Raw genomic sequence first — 16,218 nt, 5'->3', positions numbered from 1 at the left:
AAGGTTTGTTTATATAGTTCAGAAACCTCCTACATCTATGAAGCTTTGCGTAAAGAGTTAATCAACGAGTACAAGTTATAATTTAAGCCTCATTCACTTACCAAATGCCAATCTCATCCCCATACTCTAAACATGATCACTCTCACTCTAAAATTTTTCATCCAAAAGCTTAGATATAATCTCATTTACTCAATTTAGTTTACTTGAAATTTTGCTCTTAATAAAACAATTCTTATATAAGAGTAATATGTTACAATTAATTACAATAACATATTTCACTAAAATAGCCACTCTTCAATAATCATCCTTATAATGTCTCAAATGTCAAACTCTCATTTGAGATCCGATGTTTTATACAAAGAAACTTGGATTATATTAAAAATCTTCAATCCAATCGTTCCGTTGTTTGCTTCAATAAGGGGATGCTAACAAGCCATCAAACAAAGGTCCAAACTGTGCAGGTCAGGTCAAGTTTTATGTTAGTGTCAGTTCATCACTGATAATCTTCCTCTCTAGTAATTTTTGAACAAAAACTTTTAGTAGTCATTCAAGCAAGGATATTCAATTTAACTGTGATTATAAATAAGTATCAAACCATTAATAATTAAAAAACAAGATAAAGAAAAATCATCCTCCAAATTCCACAGGTTCTGTATTATCAAAAGCAACACCAACATACATCATAATATCAATCAACAGTAGAAAAAAAATCAATTCACTCCCCTTGTTGCTCTCCTCTCCCCCATTTTTTTTATTCAAAAACTACCAAAGTAATTATTTTTGTTGGGCAAGGAGATCCAGTTTATAGCGTTGAGCTCTAGTCATTTGGCGATGAAGCACCCTCTAATGATTCTCTAGGCATTGGATGCTTTTATCCAGACAGGCAAACTCCTCATCCAGGTGTTGCATTAATCTGTTCTGAGCAGCCTGGGAAGGTTTGGCAATTGTGGAGACAATTGCAGTTGGGTCTGTGGCAGACTCAGCATCATCTTCATTCTCATTTACAGCTTTCTCGGCATTTACTGTGGCATTTTTTGTCCAATTTTCCACTTGAAAGAAAACTTCAACTCGGATAGCATAGGTTCATCTTCAGCCTTAGTTATAACCTAAGGCTTTTGTTGCATAAGGATCTAGAAGATTAAAAAAGGAAAAAGGTAGAGAAAGACTTGCATTCTTCATTTTAGCATGCTTTGTAATCTCATCAAAGATCATCTGACCCAAAATCAAATGGGGTGAATGTGACAATCTTATGCTAAAACATGACCATCATTTTAGTGACCACATTTCGTTGGCTAATTGTAAGCCAATTTTTGGTGGCAATGGCATGAAGAGCAGTGTAAGTAGGAGTAAGCTCAGAAGCCTTGAAATCTTGTCCTTTAAGATATGCAGTCCTTACATTGTTGGTTAGCAATACAGTAAGTTCATTATAGTACAGTTCCTTCAATGGAACAGCATCCATGCATTGATGATAGAGAAAGTCACTAATTATACCAGGATTGAAGGTGAAAAAGTGACCTCATACAAAGACCCTAATGTGGTGCTTGTGAGATGAATCCTTAATAGATTTCTTCAGGTTAGCATAGAACACTAAACTACATTCCTAATATAAGTTTTTATGTACCTCACAAAGAAAAGTAGTTTGTCTCATAGAAGCCTTTTTCTTCAAGGTTTCTCTAGGGAACCAACCCTTTTTTAGTCATTACCTTCATCCGTTTGGCATATGTAAGATTGAGAAACTTCCTTTTTGGTTGAATAAGCTCAAACCTTGCTTCACTGGCAGCCTTTTAAAGCATCTCAGGAACTCTTCTTTGAAGAAGAAGGTACATTTGGCCTCTTAGTGTGAACACTCGGCATCTGAGTAGTAATTTCAAAAATTGGATCATAGTCTTCAATGTCGATTTCTTTCTCATCTTCTGATTCAGACAACTTCCTCTTCAATGTTGTTTTTTAGGAGCATCAAGAAATAGTGGCTCCTTGCCTTTTTCCTACATTCTTCTTTGAAGCACAAGAAGACTCTATTTCTTCAGTAACATCAGCCCTAGTTCTTCTCCAAGCGGCAAGGCCAGTTGCAACTGAGGTACCCTCTACCTCAGGTTCAACTTCTTGATTCCCCTCATGAATTTGTTCAAAGAAAACTTTTTCAGCAATACCTTCAACAATAACTGGTGATTCAGGAATAGGAACATCATTACCTTGATGTATAAGAGCTTCTATCAACATGTGTTCCTTGTTTAGAATCGGGTACAAGATTCTGCTAAGTTCCTAATGTGTTTAAATAAAATAATGTTAAGTTTTTTTATATTTAAAAAATAATGTTAACTTTTTATATTTAATAAAATATATATAAGAATAGTAAAAGAAATGATTATATATAAAATTATTTAATATTAAATAAAAGTAATATTTATATATATAAAGAGATTTAAACAAATTTGAGTTAACCATTTATAAAAATACAAATATTTAAGCAAAATTTGAAATGCCCTAATTTGGTTTAGACAACCATTCATACCATTAATATCATACATAAAATCCCCAACAAGAGAACCGACCAAACCCATGTAATATTTTCTTTTTGGTATAACCAATATCTTAATTCGTTTTAGATCGAAGTGGTATTTAAGTAAAACTCCTCCATCAATAATGAATTCAAGTTTTAAACTTGTTCTAAATATTGGAGAAAAAATTTACTTCCACTTCTTCTAATCATTTATTGATATAACAAAACATTTCAGAGTTATTATTATATAAGTGGGTGTTCAATTTTCATAACTTTTTATTTAAGAAAAGGGAAAAGAAAAGAAAATGAAAGAGAAATTTCATTCTCAACTCTCAAGCATGGATAAGATACATACATAATTACAATTTAAGAGGCTTTTGCCTATATGGAAAAGGAAAAGGGCAAATGGGAGATCTTCATAACTACACCCACACACCACAAAATCAAGAAGCAATGTTTACTTAAACCTTACTCTTTGCTTCCCTCCATTAACTCCACTCTTTGGCCCCCTTTACCTTCCCATCTTTCCAATAAAATTCTATTTAAGACTTTGTTTAGATGGACGATAGCTGTAATATAGTGAAATATTTTATCTCACAATTACAATAATTAATTTCACTATCATCACTATTTTTAACTTTATTGAAAATAAACCTATTATCTATTCAAACTAAACCTAAGACCAAAAACAAAAAACCCATTTTTTTATATATATAAAAAAACAATTTATTTACAAAAGAACACAAAGACCACCAACTTTGTTTCTCAAAGTCCAAAGCCTTCCATGTTCTTCAACCTCACCTGCTGAAACCAATCACATGACATCAGTACCCCTTTTTTTTATATTATTCTTTTAATCAGATTTAGGGAACACAATCTATTTAATAACAAACAAATTGCATTAGCTGTTGACTGATTCATGTGAACATCAACCTTTTTTATTAAACCATACACAAAAATGTTGGCATCAATCATTCCAAGATAAACTTAGATTATAGCTTAAATTAGAATTAATTACAAACACTATCCATCCACTCCTCCATCCCCTGAAAAAAATATATTAAACTCTGTATTCAGAGTTCAAGACAAATTTGCACCTTTGAAATTGTCTTTGTCTTGTACCTACTTTGAGGTTACTTCAACAAATAAAGCCTGAACCACTAAAACTATTTACAAGATTTCATTTTATTAAACTAATAACTCGACTGATAAAATTATAATAATAGAAAACCTTAAATTATCCTTAATATTCGAAATTGATCCGATTCGAACCGAATCAAAGTAAATGGTAAGCTGTTATTTTACTGACTTTAATGAACACCCATTTGCAATTATAGCCTGAAATTGTGGAGACTTGTTAACTTACCAACCAAACCATATCACTACGACCAGAAACGGAAATCAATTGGACTCTCAAAATTCAACTCAGTCTCTAACGAGTTAACTCAGTCAAATGAAAAACCATCTTTTGCAAGTATTGAAATTGATTAAGGAAGCTTACCAAATTCAGTTCAATCTCTGAAAATGACGTCCTTGGCGATACCCATCAATGGTTTCAAGCAATCCGGTGAGAATTTCCGAGCGAAAAAATATGAATAACTCGAATTGGATTCCCTCAATGTGTGAATGAGCTCCGGCGAAATCTCCAGCGAATGGTATGTATGGGGATGACCATCGACACTGTCAGTCCAATTCACTCTCGTCAATGTGTAATGGCTGCTTCCTTTAGGATCCTCCATTGATAACAATGTGGGGAAATAGTGTTCTTCAGGGTAGCAAGATTCTAAATCTAAGCAAGGGAGCTTGAATTTTTTCCATAGTTTCCTTTCTTTTAGCACAAGCAAAGCATGTCGTTTGGCAAGCACGAAGAACTGGGACCCGACCCTGAATTCATCGTACGGTATTTCGGGTACCATCATGCCGTCGCCACGAGCAACGTACCGGTTGTGCAGATACGGCGCATCGGATAAGATCTCGATGTAGCTTTGGTGCGAACGTGGAGTCAAAAAGGCTTTGGTTGCCGATGATGGGTTGCCGAGGAGGGAAGTGTAAACGTATTTAAAGGAATGGAGAGGGATACAGTGTTGGGACACCAGTGCAAAGTACAAATTGAACGGATCGTCGATGATGGCGTTGGCGAGGAGTCTCCGGGCGGCGGAGATTAGCGTCGGGGAGGCGCGTGCTGTTCTTCTGGAAGCGATGAAGTTGGCTTTTATTGACCACTGTAGGGGGTTTAGCTTGGTAGATGGATCGGCATGGATGTAGACATTGAAGAGACCATCGTTCGATTCAAAGAAACGTTCCCATAAAGGGGCGAACACGAGATCCGAGTTTGTGAGGAAAAGGAAAGCGATTTTGGGCTTGGGGTTAATAGTACCCAGATGGGAAACCTTGGAAGAGCCACCACGAGATGATGCCGCCGTGATAGCTTCACGGAAGAGATGGAGATCGTCGAGTTCATCCTGGGCAGAGATCGGAACTTGCCGGTGTTTCCCGAGAGGAAGGATTTGAGGGGCAAAGAGTAAAAGAAAGGACAAAGAAACGAAAAGGGTCAAAGCGTAAACAATCGGAGACGATAATGACGATGAAGATGGAACCATTGCTTTGGGATTTTCAAGTCAAATCTAGTGTAAGGTGATGAGGTGATGGGTTTTTATATACAAGAAGAACAAGTGAAAGCAAAGCAAAGATCTAAGATTGGTTACTAAAGCTCATGACGTGAATGATGGAAACCAAGCTTGGTGAACTTTAGATGAAAAGAAGTGAGGTAGAAGAAAAGGATGAAGGAATTTAAAAAAAAGAGAGGCTAAGGGGCATAATTAAAAAAGTGAAAATGATGGGATGGTGATGGTGGGGCAGTGTCACAGTCAGCGGCTAAGGGGCTTTCATCAACTATGAATACTTTAGTGTTTATTTTTCTAAAGAACGGATGAAGACGACGATGAAATTGGGGCGGATATCGATATGATGGATATGCCATATCTATCTATCACCATTGTTTTCTAAACTTCAAAGCAATGACCCACGGTTGTCGGTACCCCTTTTATTTTTATTTTTATTTTTTTAATTTCTTATTTTTGAAAGATTTTGTAACATATATCCGCTGATAGTTAATTTAATTAATTGATTTGATTAACTGATTCTATTTAATTGTTTATTTAAAAATTTTGATAAAATTTAGTGATAATTGAAAGCTGACATGTGTAAAATGATAAATAAAGGCATTGCCGTTTCTATTATTAAGTATTTATTTGTTTATAATACTTGATGGGTGAAATTATTGAAATAAAATACTATTACCAAGAAATTAAAACATCCATTACGAAAATTAATTAGTGAATATTTTAAAATTAAAAAAACATATTTCTTAAGTTCCTTAATTTGCAAATATTAACCTTGTGGAAATTGATGAATATTAATAGTGTATCGATATAATTGTAAACTATACTCTTAGTGATAATTATGTAATGTTCTTAGTATGTAAATTAGTGATAATTATGTCATACTCTGAATAAATTTGTCAAGTTGCATAACAAATCATTTTCCACAAGTAAATTGAAAATAAATTAAGAATACATAAATATTCAAGAAAATTTAGAGCAAGCATAGTTAGATATGTCATTCCACATATCTCATTCTCAATCAGTTGTGAACAGAGTTACACATTCCTGCGTTATTTTGTTTTGGAGGTTTTAGCTTAACAAACTCTTGCAAATCTCCATTAACCAAATACTATAATTAGAGGGTTTGACTACCCAATTTTCTATTTGTGTCCAAATCAGTTGAAAAAAAATCCATAACTATGTTTGCCAAACATCCCATTGTTAGTACACCTTCTTCTTCCTCTTTTTTAAATGATTCTAGAATTACATGATTTATAAAAAATTAGATTGAGTAGAGGCAAAGTTGATAAAAAAATCATTTTGGTATGGGTGCTAATGTATTAAATAAAATTCGAAACTATAAGTTTAGAGTATTTACAAATGAAACTCAATTAGGGTCGGGTAAGCAAAAAAATCATCTCATTTTATATCATTTTCATCATTATATTTGAGTATTTTTAATACAATATTAAGAGTAAAGGTAACATAGTTTAAATTTATGTCAAACATATATCGATAATAATTTGAATCACCGCATAATTAAAATCAATATAGTGTCTTAGTATAATATTTAACTTTTTAGCTTTTTCAATTATATATATACACAAACGTAATTTAATTATATAATTACAATCTCTAAAGTTTTATTTAGTTATGATTATGTATATACTTTAAATGTAGGTGTACAAAATATTAAGATAAACAAATATTAAATATTAGTTTAAAAATCGTTAAAAATTAAAATACATTATAATTTTAAGATAAAACTGTGCATACCAATCAATAATGATACATTACTTTGGATATGATAAATTATTTTATGGACCCTTCTCACCATATTATTCATAATTTTTTCCCATTATTTAATGACATTTCAATAATTTTTCCTTGTCATCGATACATAATTTTAGTAATTTTTTAACCTGAACCCCGAACACCAGACCCTAAACTTGAAACATTGAACATTGAACATTAAACCTCAAACCCTAAATCTTAAATCTTAAACCTTAAACCCTAAACTTAAAACCTTGCATCTTGATCCCTAAATTTTGAACATCGAACCTTGAACTCTAAACCCAAACCATGATGTAAGGTTTGAGGTTTGAGGTTTGGGTTTAGAGTTCAGAGTTCAAGGTTGGGGGTTCGGGATTCATGGTAAAAAATAACCAAAATTATATAACAACGGTATGAAAAAATTTGTTGAAATGTTATTGAATAATTGGAAAGGGACCATAAATAATATGGTGTGAATGGTTCATAAAATGATTTCTCCTCAAACCCGTGGTAACAATCTTATCTCTACTCTATTACGAGAATAATTCTTTTTTTAAGTAATGAAATTATTAAACATAACAACTGAAATTAAAATAATAACTACATAAAAAAGAAAAAGAAAATTAATTTTTTTTTTAAAAATAGCAAGTGGGAACTATGATTGTTAAGCTTTGGGGCAAATTGTGTTATTTGGACTGAAATTGCTTGAATATTTAAATCTCACTTGTTGTTGACCCCAAGTTTATAAATGGAGAATATTTTGTTAAACGTGAATACTATTGAGAGATAAATATTATTTTAAAAATGTGTGCAGGAATTTTCGCAAATGGATGGCTAACCTCATTTGTAACCAGCACTGGATTCCTTTCCAACAACTCTATGCTTTAGAAAGTGCATTTGGATTTCATCGCGCCCAACTAAGGATTCTTTTATACGGACGGTGAATTTGATTTTTTGTGAAATTTAAACTATATATAGTGATATTAGTTGTTGTTTATTATTTATTTAAATAATTATTTACATTAATAAACATATAAAATTTTGATAATCTCAATGGTATTTAACATAGAAATTAAAGTTGTTACCTTCAGTGGCGGAGCTAGGATGTTAATTGTAGGGGGACAAGCTGAAATTAGATGTGCTACGTAACAATCGATTTAAATATATAAACAATTGGTTCAAAAGAAGCAGTATTCCAAACGTAACAATTGAATTAAACATATAAACAATCTATTTTTTTTTAAAAATAGTATTCTAACATGACAATCTATAAAGGGGGAAATTGCAAAAATCTTAAACCTTAAGGGGCCTACTTATATTTTTGGGAGGGTCATGGTATATCTACAAAGGGCTAAATTGTAAAAAAATTTAAACCTTGGGAGACCATGGCCCCCTCGGGCCTCTACTAGGCTCTACCGTTGGTTCCATTAATATCTAAGGATAAAAAAGATAATTATGTCATTAGATATCTCTAATGGCTCTTAGTATTTTGAGTCATTAGAATTTGGGTAAAATTTTAGACCCATATTTTGAGTCGGATCGAGCTTGAACAAACATTAAGTATATTAATATTATGCCTAGGCCCAACCCAGCCATGAGCACCTCTAATCACATGTAGGTCCATCACCAAATCTTATATCAACAAGTTTAAAGTTAAAATTACATAAATTAAATTGTTAATTTATAGGAAGGGTTAAAATAAAAATTTCCATTTAATTAAATGCTAAAATAACTTAAAGCTAAAATTAAATAAAATTTCATTTAATCAAGGAAATCAAATATATTACTTGCTCTTGATATTGTTGTCGAGCATTTTGATGTACCATTCAGTACCTTAGTTTAGTTTTAATGTTCAATTTCGTATTTGGGTTTGGTTTCAATATTTAATTTGATATCTAGTCCAATAATGTCATGTGACCCAAGACCCAATTAATATTTGAAACATGTGCTCTAGTAAAAAATATAGGCTCTTCATTGAGACAAAAAGAAAACTCAGGTATCAAATTTTCAACATAAGCTTATCTTTATACAACGGTCTAACTCTATCAACTGCATCTACAAGTTAAAGGGTAAATTACATTAATACCCATTCAACTATTAGTAAATTTCTTTTTTGGTCACTTAAATATACAATGTTACAAAATGGTTATTTAACTCTATTTTTTTGGTTCACCAGTCATTAAATAGCTAATGGAAATATAACATGGCAGCTTTTAAAAGTGTTATAATAGCAACTTTAACCCTCAACACTATAAATTATGTCAATTTAGTCTTAATTCTAAAAAACTAACACTTAATGTTTACATATTGTGTAATTTGATCATTTTTGTAGTTTTGCTTTCTGCGACCCTTTTGCCTAAAAAATAGAAACACCCAAACAACCAAGATCATATTTTTCACCTTTTCTCACTCTTTTCTCTCAATACTTCGATTTTCCATCACTGGATTGAATACTAATGGTTGAGATGACTTGGTTTTCACTGATTCACTCTTCAACGATTTCATAAGATTCATGCTTGAACAGTTCGATTTCGGTTGAGTTGAGCAGCTCTTATTATTATTGTCATTTTTATTATTATTGTAACACCCCAAACCCGGCCTAGACGTTATGATCAAATTTGGCGATGTCACATGGAAAGGGATTTGAAGACAAGATTGTCGAGTTTAAAAACTGTTACAGTAAGTTAGCTTTTATTTAAATCGAAAAAAAACTAGTTGATTTTATTTAAAACTTGTCTCTTAGCAGAAACCAATTAATTTAGGGAAAATCATTTTTATTTACAAAAAACCTTAGTTTTTAGAAAAAAACCGTGTTTTGTGGAGTTGCAGTTTTAAAAAAAATCTATAAAAAATAGTATAAAGTCCCAAATTTAAAGCCAACCAGTCCATAATCCAGAAGATACATCAAAAACCCAAATAAGTAATAAATTCTAGACATTAACGGAAAATAATCTAAAATTTACTTGTGGCCACCGTCGAGTCCTCCACTGCACCTACCCGTCAAGTTTGGGGATTACCTGTATAGATTAAACAGAGAAAGGGTGAGTTTTCGCAAACTCAGTGTGTAATCCCCACAGAAAACATGCATACAGATAATCAACAAAATTCAGTTAGATACAATCTGGGGCCCATGCCCATTACAAAATCAGTTTGGGCCTTAGCCCATTCAGATACAGTCTCAGAAATACATTAGGGCCTTGTCCCATATCAGATACAGAATGGAGATACAGTAAATCAGAATCCAACCCACCAGCCTCTACACATCATCTCCGTCTAACCCTACACACTATGTGGAGATTAAATCAACCCACTCATCCCTACACACCATGCTGTACCGAAATGCGGCACATAATCAGAAGGTTGCAGCTGAGCTGCCAGATAACAGGCTTAATAGCCTTTCAGACACTTCCTCCAAATATCATCAACCCACATTGATGCAATGCAACATACAAAATATGTCATGCCATTATGCAATTAATAGTACATACATTTAAATATCATAAGTCATGCTCGGTATAGAAATCAGACAGACAGATCACACATATAGGGGTCTAAGTAAAGCTTACCGACCCTATAGTAGGTCCACAGTCGACTTGGGCGACCCGTGCAACCTTATAGAACTTTTCAAAAAAATGGGCTCACACGCCCATGTGGCCCACTCGGCCCAAATTGACCTTGGCCACGTGATCCATTTTTAATGTAAATCGTGCTAGTTAATTATTCATATATATTTTCATTATTTACTTATATGTTCCTTCAAAATTGTCTACTTGAGTCACTATTACTAAATTATTTATATCTTGAGCTACAGAATTCTGAATTAAGATCCGCTTGATATCTTTGAAACTAGACTCAAATACCTTTCTACCATAAAATTTTCAAAATTTTTGGTTCAACTAATAAGTACAGTAAAATCTTCAAACTTACCCTTGTTCTGCTGTCTGATAGCTTCGTCGTTTCTTTGCTAAAAATTAATTATCTCTTAGTGAAAAATTTGAATGATGTTTCCATTTGTTTCTATTAAAAATAGACTCATTAATAATTTAAGCATGCAAATTTTAACCCCTAATTATTTTTCTCCAATTTTTGATGATTTTCCCAAAGTCAAAACAGGGGAACCCGAATTCAATCTGACCTTGTCTCACAAAGTTTATTATACCTCACGATTTACAATTCCATTACTTACACCGTTTCTTTTATGAGAAACTAGACTCAATAATATTTAATTCCATATTTTTTAATCCTCTAATTCGATTTCCACAATTTATGGTGATTTTTCACAGTTATCCTACTGCTGCTGTCCAAACAGCAAGCAATTTCAGCTTTTCGTCGAATCCCTTTTTTTTTGCGTTTCGGGTACACACCTGGTTTTGTTTGATGTTAAAATAGTCCCCGAGCACTCCAAAGCCTATAATCAAGATACCCAACATCAATTTAATGGAGTTACAAGTGAATTGACAACCAAGAACGAATAGAAACCCAACTTACCACCAACGATAACCCTCCGTTTAACTATTGTTAAGACGAGAACACTGAATTCACCAGTCCGAGCCTCCCCTTACACCCAAATTGCAGAGAAAAAATATTACCACTTTAGTCGTTAAGAGATTCATGATAGAAACGAAGAGAAACACTTACTGAAACTAAGCGAGCACTAACCACGTGCGAAAACGAAGGAAAATAAATAGATTAGGGAAAAATCAAGAAAAAGAAAAAGAAGAGAAAGATGGAAAAACTCAAAGAATTTCAACAAGAGGAGAGGGAGAAGAATAGACGGAAATTTTTTTTTTGAAAAGAGAATCAAAATTCGGTTATGGGAAAAAAAATCTCGATAACCCCCGAAATCCCTTAATCTTCTCCCCTAATTCCCACTACACATCCACTGCTCAAAATCTCCCTATTACACAATTTTATCCCGAAATCTGAGCAAAAAAAAAAACCCTTGTCTGCATAAGGATTCAAACACAAGACCTCCACCATAATAACACACCATTTAATCACCAGACCAGCAAGCCCATTCTAATATAATTTACCCAACAATCAAATAAAAGCCTACTGAACAAGAGTAAGGCCTAATTCATTCAAAATACCAAAATTTGCCCAAGCGAAAGCTTGAACTTGGGACCTCCCAAATACTCCTAGAACACATAACCACTAGAGCTGACAGATATTTTGTGTCACATATTCACAATACTCAAAATTAAAATTTTGGGGCGTTACAATTGTCTTCTACGAACACAGAGAGCCTTACACGACCGTGTCCCCCTTTAGATCCCTAATGCCTCTTATTTTTCTCTTTTGTCTTCTTCTCCAAACCTCCACATCCCTAGCCGCCGCCCCTTCCTAACCACCCCCTCGAGTAACCATACGACCACCAGCCGTACGCCCCCACCGAGCCACCATTCCCCTCCTTTCCTCTCCCGTTTCTTTCCTTCTTTCCTCCCATTCATTCTCTCACTTCTCTTCTTTTTCTCTTCTCGCAACACTTTCTTCCCCCACCACACCACACCACGCACACCACCAAGATCACATCTATCGCTTGCCGGCCCACAGCCTACCCTGCACTGCACCACCACCACCGTCGTTACTCCAGTCATCCCTTACCACCATTTGCCCTCCTTTCTTTATTTATTTCTCTATTTATTTATTATTAGTTATTTTCTTTTATTTATTTCTTGTTTATTATCTATTTCTTTGGCTTCTTACTACCCTTCTGTTTATTTTATTTCATCCATTCTTTGTTTTTTATGCTCCTGTTTAGTCTTTGATTGCCAATATTATTATGCTTCATTCTTAGTTTATTATTTTGAATTACTTGCTCACTGTGTCTATTATTATTGTTCATTGTTCCTAGTATTGAAATTGGTTGTTTTAAACTTTAAGACATGAGAGAATCAAGCATGATAAGTCTATTTTTAGAATTTAAAATTTTTAGATTGTTTCCCTGAATTGAGGTATTACCTTGAAGTTTGAGATTTGCAAGATTGACATCAAAAACCATAATTTTTTTCCTGAGATTTTAAGCCTTTAGAGCATACATTTTTCTTGCTCATTTTTATTTTTGGTTATGAGTGTGTTATTATTGATTTGTTACTCTAGAACTTGCTTTGATGATACATGTCAAGACCACACCTTTGATTTGATATACTGAGATGATAAAGGCACTTAGGTTTTAACCCATTTATCCCATAAAAAGCCTACCTACATAAGTAACCCTTAGTGAACCCCTTTTGAGCCTAACACACCGTTTATTAATTTACCCATTAATGTTAAACCATAACTCATTTTTTGTTCATTGATAATTTTTCTCGTTTCATTGTCCATTTTTATCGAGATTTGATTTGGTTAATTGCCTGATTAAGCCATTTGTTTAAGTTGCTGAATTATTTCTTATTATTTGAAAAAAATATAATATATATACATATTTATTGATTATTATTTAATTCTTTGTTAATTGAGCTTGAACAGTTAAATTCATATTTTGAGAAGAAGCTCATGTTTTTCTTGAATAGTTTTCTATTGATGTAATTGTTTTTAATTCAACATTTGTTTACTTTTCTAGTTTGGTAATTTATCAATTCGATCTCGATTTTAACCATCTTTTTCAGCTTTTCTCCACACCTTTAACCTAAGCCACATTACAATTGCTTAAAGACCTTTTGATTGGTGTATCATCTCATTTTATAGTGGTGGAGATTTGATTTTCATGCAAGCCTATTGTAATGACTTTTCATGTTTGACTATTGAGTGCTTATTTTTGAACCTTAAACACTTTGAGTGATTTGAGTGAATCTTTAGTGAGGATATCGATTCTTGTCAATTTTGAATAAAAGGTAATTACTTAAATAAGGGGAAATGCTTATGTTTTTATGCTTTAAAAATGTTCGACTTGGATTGTTTGAATCTTTAGTGCTCTTTTAGTTGAATTATCAACGTATGATTATTTGTAAATTATGACAAAACATTATTGATGACAATTATAAGTTGAGAAAAATTAATTTTTAATTGTGAGTTGAGGATTTTGCTTGAGGACAAGCAAACACTTAAGTGTGGGGATATTTGATAAGCCATAAAAGTAACATGTTTTTAATCCCATTCATGATGCGTTTTTAGATGATTTATCATGTCAATTAGTGAATTTGATGCTCCCAATCATTTAAATCAATGTTTCTATACTTATGCGAGCATAGAGAAGTGAAAGGAGCAAAAAACAGGCCAAAATCAGACAAAAAAAGTTATTTTTAGGATCCATATGGCCTAGGCATTTCCACACAGGCTGGGCACACGCTCGTGTGAGCCACATGGGCTGGCCACACTCCCATGTGCCAGCTCGTGTCGATTTCGCACCCTGCTTCTCTTTTATGCGGAAAAACCTAATTTTTAGGGTTTTGAGCTTTCTAAAATTTATAAATACATAGAAGAGGACTTAAGGGGGCACACAGAGAAGAAAGAAGAAAAGACTCGAAGAAAGCCACCAGATTCAACTCAGAAGTGGATCTCCTTCAAGATTGAAGATCTCTATTCAATTTCCTTAGAAGTTTTATTGGGTTTCTTTATGTCTTGTTGTTATCCTAACTTTGAGATGGTTTTATTCCAAATTATGAACTAAATTCCCTAGATACCTAGGGAAGATAAAACCTATGGTGGATCTTATTATTTGATTTCTGAATTACATGATAAATACTTGATTCTTATTCTCAATTATGTATGCTTATTTCTTGTTTTAATATTTCTGAGATATTGATTCAAGTTTAATGTGCTTATTTCAGTGGAGCAAAAGTCCCTGTTTAAGAGTAGATCTAACATAATTGAGTGGAGTTGCATGCAATCTTAGAAATAGGACGACATAAATCTAGCAGATTAGAGTCAAATCTAATAGGAGAATCCATAGATCGAGTTAATGCGACAATAGGAGTTTTAATTAGAAAGATATTTCAATTAATCAACCTAGAGTCAATTATTCTTATTCTCGAAAGAGATATTAACATAATTTAGGGATTTCTACGGATCAAGGTGCAAGTGAATAAATCATTTAATTCAGATTAAGATTAATAAGTGAAGTCTAGGTGGATTCTTTTTTGGGTATTGTCTATCTAATTGGTTATCTTCGTTTATTTTTCCCTATTCACTCTCTGTCGCGTTCTTAGTTAATTTAGATTAGTAAATTTAGATTAAAACAATTCCTTCAATTTATTCGCTAAATAATAGAAAAACAGTAATTACTAGTACTTTTATTCCTCGTGGATACGATATTCCCTTCTCACCATAGCTATACTATTGTTCAATAGGTGCGCTTGCCTTTGTCGTAATTATAGTTAGTTTAGTGACCATCAGCGAACACAGAGAGCCTTGTCACTTGTTCAACCAACCTGTTGTTAAAAGGAAGATGAAAGTTCCTTTGAAGTCATCAACTTCCGGAACCGGAGCCACAATAAACTTAATTGAATCCAGGGAGTGGATAAGTTGAACAACTTGGGGACTCGAGAGTTCAAATAAAAACATGGATGAACTCGCATTACGATTGCTAGATCTGATATCAATAGAAAATTTGTGTAGGCAAATAGGACCAAATAGAGTACTACCACTTTTTTCCTTTTGCAACATTGTCCTTTGCATTTGACTCAATGGAAATGAAGAACAACTAGAAGAAACAAAACAACCCAAATTTTGAAAAATAGCCAATTCAATTCCTTGAAATTAAGAAGTACCCACTTTGCAATTCAACCCAATTTTAATTAATTAAAATGTGCTATAAGTTCATGTACTCTTCACAAATTTGGAATTTAGCCCTTGTACTTTTATTTCTAAGAATTTAGTCCCTCTATGTTTTAGATTTCAAAATTCAAGTCCAATTGTAATATTGCTAAAAAAAATCACTTGGTAGCCATATAACTAAAAAATATTGTAATGAACCTAAATTTAATAAAATAATTCTAACAAGATTAACAATTGGACTTGAATTTTAAATATGAAAATTAAAGAAACTAAATTCTTGGAAATAAAAATACATGGACTAAATTTCAAATTAAATGAAGAGTATAGAGACTTATGGCATATTTTAACCATTTTAATTCTAATAACTTCAGCTTTTTAAGTTTGGATTTGCTTCATCAATGGTAACTAGCTCAAGCTAACAAAAAATGAGTTAATTATCATTGAGAAATATCAAATTATCAACTATTTGAAGTATAAGGAAAGCAATATCTTTGGAGAATATATAATTTAAAAATAAACAAAATTTGAATTTTCTTTGTTTTATTTCTAATTTACATGTTCTGTATTGAATAATATTTTTATGTAAAAGGATAAAATTTAGGTAATGCGTAAGTAGGTTAAATTTTT

The 16,218-nt window shown here is 32.7% G+C and overlaps 1 protein-coding gene across 5 annotated transcripts; it reads right to left on the bottom strand.

The window, feature by feature from the left end:
- Nucleotides 1-617: 617 nt before the first annotated feature.
- Nucleotides 618-5,434, bottom strand: LOC105777645 (glycosyltransferase BC10). 5 transcript variants are annotated; one of them, XM_012601003.2, is made up of 2 exons: nt 4,002-5,434; nt 618-2,262 (listed from the first exon to the last, which is right to left on the bottom strand). In XM_012601003.2, exon 1 carries the CDS (start codon nt 5,098-5,100, stop codon nt 4,012-4,014), a length of 1,089 nt encoding a protein of 362 aa, XP_012456457.1. In that variant the 5' UTR covers nt 5,101-5,434; the 3' UTR covers nt 618-2,262; nt 4,002-4,011. The 5 variants fall into 5 exon arrangements, with proteins under 5 accessions (XP_012456457.1, XP_052478286.1, XP_052478285.1 ...); XM_052622326.1 differs by having other exon boundaries at nt 618-2,162; XM_052622325.1 differs by having other exon boundaries at nt 618-2,150.
- Nucleotides 5,435-16,218: the final 10,784 nt, after the last annotated feature.

This window comes from Gossypium raimondii, chromosome 10 (genome assembly GCF_025698545.1).
Source record: "Gossypium raimondii isolate GPD5lz chromosome 10, ASM2569854v1, whole genome shotgun sequence".
In the NCBI taxonomy this organism is placed as follows: Eukaryota; Viridiplantae; Streptophyta; class Magnoliopsida; order Malvales; family Malvaceae; genus Gossypium; species Gossypium raimondii.
This window is presented reverse-complemented; position numbering and strand designations above follow the sequence as displayed.